Source organism: Amphiprion ocellaris, chromosome 16 (assembly GCF_022539595.1).
Source record: "Amphiprion ocellaris isolate individual 3 ecotype Okinawa chromosome 16, ASM2253959v1, whole genome shotgun sequence".
Lineage (NCBI taxonomy): Eukaryota > Metazoa > Chordata > Actinopteri > Pomacentridae > Amphiprion > Amphiprion ocellaris.
The window spans coordinates 1,759,551-1,767,596 of NC_072781.1; the positions used below are offsets into that span (position 1 = coordinate 1,759,551).

General features: G+C 38.1%; 1 protein-coding gene across 2 annotated transcripts in view; it reads left to right on the top strand.

The window, feature by feature from the left end:
• Positions 1–8,040, top strand: part of slc17a5 (solute carrier family 17 member 5) — a 28,198-nt gene extending 20,158 nt beyond the window's left edge. For both annotated transcript variants that reach the window (XM_055018558.1, XM_055018559.1), the window contains 5 exons: positions 1,502–1,663; positions 3,633–3,765; positions 3,843–3,990; positions 6,272–6,362; positions 7,536–8,040. In XM_055018558.1, the coding sequence (XP_054874533.1) occupies positions 1,502–1,663; positions 3,633–3,765; positions 3,843–3,990; positions 6,272–6,362; positions 7,536–7,673 (672 nt within the window). In that variant the 3' untranslated portion in view covers positions 7,674–8,040. The remainder of the gene's footprint in view (positions 1–1,501; positions 1,664–3,632; positions 3,766–3,842; positions 3,991–6,271; positions 6,363–7,535) is intronic.
• Positions 8,041–8,046: the final 6 nt, after the last annotated feature.

The following is an 8,046-nucleotide window of genomic DNA, read 5'->3' on the forward strand; positions in this document are numbered from 1 at the left end:
GCAGCAACCTTTAAGCTCCTTGGAAACACGTTTATCTGATAATTTTACACAGTTTTGCATTTATATTTCTTTGCATGCAGTCGTCAGTCACGCAGATATGACTCCAGACAACAGATCAAAAGTGTTTAAATGTGAAACGCACAACCTTGAAGGGATAGTTTGGTGTCTTTGAAGTGAGTTTGTATGAAGAACTGATCCACAGCTGATGGATTTCCTGCACCCGATGACACAGTTTGGAGAAGCAGACAGGATGTCCACGCTGTTTTATATTTTTACAGCTTTATATTTCCACCAGGTGAGCCTTTATGATGGATGATAGAAGCAGTTACATAACCAGACTCAGTAGTTTTTCTTTGCAGAAACTGCTTCGATTTCGTGACTTTGGTGATTTAAAACATTCGTACGGATCCAAAGCAGTTGGTCTGACTCACTGGATGTAAAATGTGGGAGTCATTTCCACTTTTTAAAATCCTTGTTTGCCAGATGAAGCAACAACCTCCAAACATCGACCTACATGCTGAAAACGTACGCTTTTATGAGGATATGTGTCGTGCAATAAACTAAACCTGGCTCATCTTTTTAGGTAAATCAGTAATTTAAAAGGCAGTGATCGCCTCCCTGCATGCAAATATTCCACTGGAATAATTCCCTCAAATGATATTTTACAGGGAAACTGTCTCTGTATAATATATTGTACTATGTTTTTGCTGTATTTTTTGTACTGTTTTATGAGAATTTTACTGTTTTTACTACTTTTTTTTTACTGTATTTTTAGGATTTTTTTAACTGTATTTTTACTCTATTCTACTATTTGTTTAATACATTTTTACTATATTTTGTACTATATTTTTACTTTACTTTTACTATATTTTTTACTATATTCTACTGAATTTTTACTATATTTTTACTGTATTCTACTGTATTTTTACTATAATTTTTTACTGTTTTTTGTTTTTACAATTTTTTTACTGTATTTTTACTATAATTTTTACTATAGTTTTGCTATATTTTTGCTATAATTTTTACTGTATTTTTACTATATTTTTATGTAAAAATATAGTAAAAAATATGTCTTTTGTGCATTTATTTCCTCGAAAGCAGACTAATAATGATGCAGCCAGACCATTCTCCAGAGCAGAAACAGCGTGTCCTTATATAAGATTATAAAGCAAAATAAAAGCTTTAGTTTTAATTTTAAAGTGCTGACAGCAAGATAAAGCAATACAAATATTCTAAATATAGTGTAAACCTAAACTGATATTGGTTTTATCAGGTGACTAAAACTGATTTTGCAGCTGAACCCATTCACAGGAGGACATTGGTTAGTTTCTGCACACGTTCTCATACATTTATTTTGTAAAACAAAACAAAACCAGCTTATATTTTTCCACTATTACTAAAGAACACAATTCAACAGTAAACTTTAGAGTTGTTATTGCAGATATAGCTGTTTTAAGGGATAAATATTTGTTGATTAATTTTATTTTTCTGTTTGGTGCAGCTCTCCACCTCAGCAGGTTACATCCCCTGGGGGTCCATAGTGACGTCCATGCCTCTGTGGGCCATCGTCGTGGCTCATTTCTCCTACAACTGGACCTTCTACACCCTCCTCACCCTGCTGCCGACGTACATGAACGACATCCTGGGATTCAGCATAAAGCAGGTGAGATGTGAATCTAACAGATTTTAACAGGACGATTCCATCATATGAAGGAGGCTTTGTCGAGTTATTTCACCTCAGAAATCCACCAAAACCTGTTTCTGAAGCAAAAAATAATCAGTCCAGATGATGAATCTTCGCTCATATTAAATCTATAAGGTCAAAGGAAAGAGAGGCAACAACAGAAACAGTCAGTTTGAGGCTGTTCAACCGAAGCTGAAAGTATTTTATCAAGAGTAGACAATTAGCACAAATGCACACACAGCCATGGATAGAGTAGAAAAGAGGAGAAGAAGCAAGCAGGTTGGAGCGAGTGGAGAAAATTGTGATAAAATATTATCAACAAGAATGAAAGGAAAGGTGCAGAAAACGGTGGTGAGACTAGAGATGTCTGGTTTGGAGACGGGAGGCAGAGCTGGAGGTACAGAGATTAAAATGTTGAGGTTCTCTTTGGGAGTGACCAGGATGGAGAACATCAGAGGGTGAAGAGGAAACCGAGTCCCAAATTATGGACCAGAGTCTAAGACATGACCGTGTTCAAATGTCCAAAAAGCTTCTTTAAAGATCTTCAGAAAACCACCAGGAGAAGTCAGCAGGATTTATTATCGACAGAATATCCAGGAGAAATTCTTAGCAGTGATAACACCACAATGGATGCAGAGAAATGGATCAGGAAGTTAGTTGTTGTGAGAAAAGAGGATGCAGAGGACAGGGTTAGATGGAAGCAGACAGGACAAGAGAATAACAGTAACTAATGGTGCACATCTGGATATTGCACATTGATGAACATATGTGAAAAATGAATGGCTTAAAGTAGTTCAAAAACTCCATACAAGATGTGTATACATAAAACCAATAAATACAACATGTATAATGGTTAGAAGGTGTAAATATTCCCAGATTTTGAAGGTTACATGAAATTGAGTTGAGTTGCTGCTGTATTCTATGTGAAAGAAAGACATGGAAGATAAATGCGTCAACTAAAGCACAGAATCATAACAAGAAACCCTTCTGAAAGCATCACAAGTTTAGCATCATAGAGTCTAAAGTACTTATTTTTATTTATTTATGTGGTAGGGACAGTGCACATTAATGAACGTCTGTTTAGACAGCAATAGACGTAAATATGTCGGATTATAGCAACAATGATCATTTACATCCGCAGTCCCTAGGCGGGATAAAAAGGTCACAATAGAAGGACAATAAGTCATAATAAAGGGTAAGGGGTCACAGTGAAAGACAGTAAGTCACAATAAAAGCCAATAAGTCATGATAAAAGGACATTACTAAAAGCACACAGAGAAGTTAAAGGTCACTAGACTGGTTAGCTTTCAGCTGTTTAAGGTGAGTTTTAAAGGTTGCTGATGTGGGACACTCCCTTCTGGAGGGTGGAGATGGAGACTGGTCCAGATCTGACTGGTCTTCACAGAAAGGGGCTGTTTTTCTATGTGGGACCTCACAGTCCCCTCTAGAGGAGGTCCTGGTCCTCAGACCACTATGAGCCCTTCTTTTAACAAAGTCAGACATGGGGGGTTTGGGGAGTCTGTGGAACAACTTAGAGATCAAAGAAGCAGATTTAACATTTTTAAAATTCTCAAAGCTCAATAAGTTGTACTTCTCTCAGATTTTACAGACATGATGTGACATTAGTTTTCTATTGAAGACCTTTAGCAATACTTTATAGAGTGATTCTATGATTCTGCATGTATTTACACCTGTCAGGAACCAACATGTTACCCAGTATTTAATGCATGATAATATCATGGGATGTAGAAACATTCTAGCAGCACCAAGTGTTATGAAAGGTCTGACCTGTCTAAACTTGTTCTGGTTGAATTTCACTGTTAGATATTCTTTTATTGTGGAATCAACAGTCACACCAAGATATTTGACTTCAGAGACAGTTTCTTCTCTGTAATGAAATGCCTGTAAAGCTAAAAATATTCCTGTTATTTCCTTTTATCCCCATCAGAACGGCCTGCTGTCGGCTCTACCTTACCTGGGCTGTGCCATCGTGGCCGTTCTGAGCGGACAAGTAGCCGACTACCTTCGAGAGAGCTGCCTGTATCCCACCATCCTGGTCAGGAAGGTCTTCTCCATCATCGGTAAGGAATCACCGTCGTCCAGAACACCTCATCTGCTGCCTCTGAAGATCCTTTCATCACTGTTCCTGTTCCTGTAGGGATGATCGGACCGGCAGCCTTCCTGGTGGCGGCGGGTTACACCGGCTGTAACTACATCCTGGCTGTGAGCTTCGTCACCGTCTCCTCGTCTCTGGGCGGAGTGTCGGCGTCCGGCTTCAACATCAACCACCTGGACATCGCTCCTTCGTAAGAATCGCTCCTTTCTGTGGCTGAAAGCTCCAGTGTGTTTGATTTACAGGGAAATACTGACAGGAACGGAATATAGTGCTCAGAATTGTGTTTTAATTAGTGTAAAATCCCCTCGTAATAAGAGATTTTATTATGTCAGAATGAGTTCTTTGTATCTACAGATCTTTGTATCTGTTTCTACAGGAGCCCATAAAAGACAAACCAAACACAAACCACATTTTGAAGTACTGCATTAGCGTACAAAGTTAATGTAAACTACAGTATTCTGAAAGACTTTAATAGGTTCACTTTAGTGGTTTTTTTTGAGAAACAGTTCATGTCCATAATAAGAGATGGAAACACATTTTTCAAATAATTTCTCACATTCTGAATGTTTAACTTGCACAACTTATCACAAGTTTCTGCTTCTTTAATTTTCTTTGCCTCCGAACAGTTTGAAACGTGGCTGAATTATTCCAGCTTTTCCCGACTGAAAACAATTCTTTGAGATTTCCCTAATTTTAAGCCAATATTTCGGTTCTCCTTCTTGTTTTTAGAACTGTAAGACCCAACTATAGAAAAAAATGAGAAAACAAAATATACATATATAGAAAAAATTTGCAAAGAATACAACAAAAATTATATTATTTATATTATTTTGTTTACATTTTTACTATATATGTATATATATGTATGTATGTGTATATGTATATAGTTAAAAATGTAAAAAAAAAACTAAAAATATATGTATTTTTGTTTATTTTACATTTTTTAATATATATATATATATATATATAGTAAAATAATAAAAAACAATACATGTATATATAAAAAATATAATACAAAACAAAATATATATACCCAAATATAGAAAAAATGGCAAAAAATACAACAAAAATATTATATATATTATTTTTATTTATATATATATATAGAGAGAGAGAGAGAGAGAGAGAGAGAGAGAGAGAGAGAGAGAGAGAGAGAGAGAGAGAGAGAGAGAGAGAGAGAGAGAGAGAGAGAGAGAGAGAGAGAGAGAGAGAGAGAGAGAGAGAGAGAGAGAGAGAGAGAGAGAGAGAGAGAGAGAGAGAGAGAGAGAGAGAGAGAGAGAGAGAGAGAGAGAGAGAGAGAGAGAGAGAGAGAGAGAGAGAGAGAGAGAGAGAGAGAGAGAGAGAGAGAGAGAGAGAGAGAGAGAGAGAGATATGGTGCAAAAATAATATATATAGTTTATTCACTCCACAGCAGCTGATGTAAACAAACCCAGTTCACTTGTTTTTTCTAAAAGCGCTGGCGACGTTTTTCACTTGACAATAATATGGCTACACGACTACTGGCTCTAGAGAAGAACTTCTACATTTTGAGCTTATTGTTATTGTTGGTTGTTGGTGAGGGTTATTCTGTTGGCTGCATTCTGTATTTTCACCGCTAGATGCCACTAAGTCCTGCAAACGAAACTTTTAAATATTCTGCAAAGAAAATAATTCCATTTGCACAGTATCCTTTCAGTGCTGAAAAACGCGACTCCTTTACTCTTTTTTTCATGTGTTTTTTAGATTTTTTGTTTGCAAATTACAGCAAATCGAACAGCAAAATACTTCTACATGCAACAAAGCAAACTTTTCCTCCCTCCTATCCCCTCTTCCCCTCGCCAGATAAGTAGAAGAAATATGTGTTAAAACAATAAAAATTAGATGAAAGTAAAGCTAACAAAAAACCCCAAAACAAAAAAAAAAAATAAGACCTCTGGTATGGTATACAGATACACATATATATGCACATTTTCACTTTAATTATATAGACAAATACTGGATAATAGTTCTAATACTGAAGAATTTCCAGGGTATTTCTCTCGACTTCTGTCACCCCACATGGACGTTCTCCTCCCTCAGGGCTTCCTCACATTACCAGCTCTGACGTGTCTTAAAAAATGTAGAAACGGTCTCCAGATGTCATCAAAAGCATATTGCTTCTGTCTAATGATGCATTTTCTTTTCCATCGTCATATTTGAGGCCATCTCTTTAATCCACCTTCCAACTCTTGGTCCATCAACATTTTTCAAATTAAGGGAAATGATACGTTTAGCTTCTAATACACTCCTTTACTGTTATAGTATGATGCTTTTCTTGCATGTTAGCCGTCATTCAGTGGAAATGGTGCAGCAGATATAGAAGTAGTTGTGTGATTGTAGATCAGGAGAGGTGTTATCAAGATGATTCACTCCCCCAAGAACATTTATTCATACAGATATAATCAAATGTCAAGGTACAGAGCGTCTATTAACGTGTGTTTCTATCTCCACAGGTATGCAGGGATTCTGCTGGGAGTCACCAACACCTTTGCAACCATCCCCGGCATGGTGGGACCAGTTATAGCCAGAGATCTCACCAAACACGTAAGAAACACACGCTGTGGTTAAACTGATGCCTGGTCAGCAGTAAACTGTTTTTAGAACGTCTTGCTGCTGGTTACGTAAAGCAGAGTTCACTCTGGGTGTCCTCACCTCCAGCGGATAAACAGATGGTGTCCTTACTTGGGACTGACACTCCATTTCCCTTCTAATTGGTTTAGAGTGCAGGATTAACGTGTCGACATTCGGCCACCAGGGGGCAGCTTTGCCCTCTGTAGAAGCCAGCTTTCACACCAAACTGTTTATCTGTCATGACATTTACCCTGTTTCCTCTTTCAGTACTAATTTAGCTGTAAATGCAGTTTGAGCATCATTTAAAGCTCCTGAAACACAACAGCTGTCAGTATAAATGTTGGCTTTGATTCAGCGTTTTACTCATTCACAGCCAGAATATATTAATACTTCAAAATACAATGTTTTGCCTTTACTAAATGTACCAGTATGACCTCACATGGACTCGCTGGCCATTTTATTAGGAACATCTGTGAACTCTAATGCAGCAGCTCTGCCATAAATTCTACTTTTGTCACATTTTCATTGTTAAAGGTGATCATTCATCCGTATTATCAGTGATTGTGTTGTACTCGATTGTGTTACATAAAACTACTTAGATTTACCACGACCTGGATGACCGAGAATCTCCAAATGGTAAAATCTTAGTGCTGACATCTGATGAAGAAAATAGCACATCTTTTCTACAGATACTTACCGTCACTCCTTCTCCCAGGGTTATCCACAATTCTTTTATCTTCTGTTGCATGCTACTGTCTGCCAGATCCCCCTCTTACCTTTTGTTGTCACACCTTTGCTATGTGCAGTTGTTTGCCAGCCTCCTTGATTCAGTTACCCTTTCTACCCTCCCTACCCTTTGATCCGTCCTCTGACATCCCTGAAAATGCTCTGGGTGGACTTCCCTTTGCAGACCCATACTCTGTGTCGGTAAATCCACTGTGTTACCGGAAATACCAATAAAACACACCACTACAGCCAACTTCAACAGACTAAGAGTGAAATTTCTTCAACACATCTACATCCTGGGCATCAGCAATTTCAGTAAATGTCATGATACTGATAGCTTCCTAAAGACATGGTCAACTGATGCCTTAACTGTTTTATTTACATCAATACTGACCAATAATTGTCTTTCCTGTCTTCCAGAACACCATAGAAGAATGGCAGACTGTCTTCTACATCGCTGCAGCCATCAACTTGTTTGGAGCGTTGTTCTTCAATGCGTTTGGTAAAGGAACAGTGCAGCCCTGGGCGGTCCACACGTCCTACTCTCACGGAGACTGAGGCGAAGGACAAGCACCAGACTCATCCTTCAGACAAACATGAATCAACGAAGAGACGAGTTCCAACTGCGATGATTGTTTTCCCAACACAGTGAGTAACGGCCGTGATGCCTTCAAGGACGCCCCTCACTGTGTCTGGAGTCTTTAGTTAATCAAATACAGGAAGATGCTCTTTGGAGGCAAAAATAATAACTGAGCAGAGCAGAAGCCAGATATCCTGCCACTGATTCAAAGATGTAAGCCAGAGCTGAAATGGTCGTATATTTCCAGGCTAGTACGGTCTGCTGAGGGTAGTTAGCTTACAGATCGATAGATATTTGTGGGTTATCTAAGACTTGTTGACCGTCAGGCACTGTACACACCAGTGTAGTTTC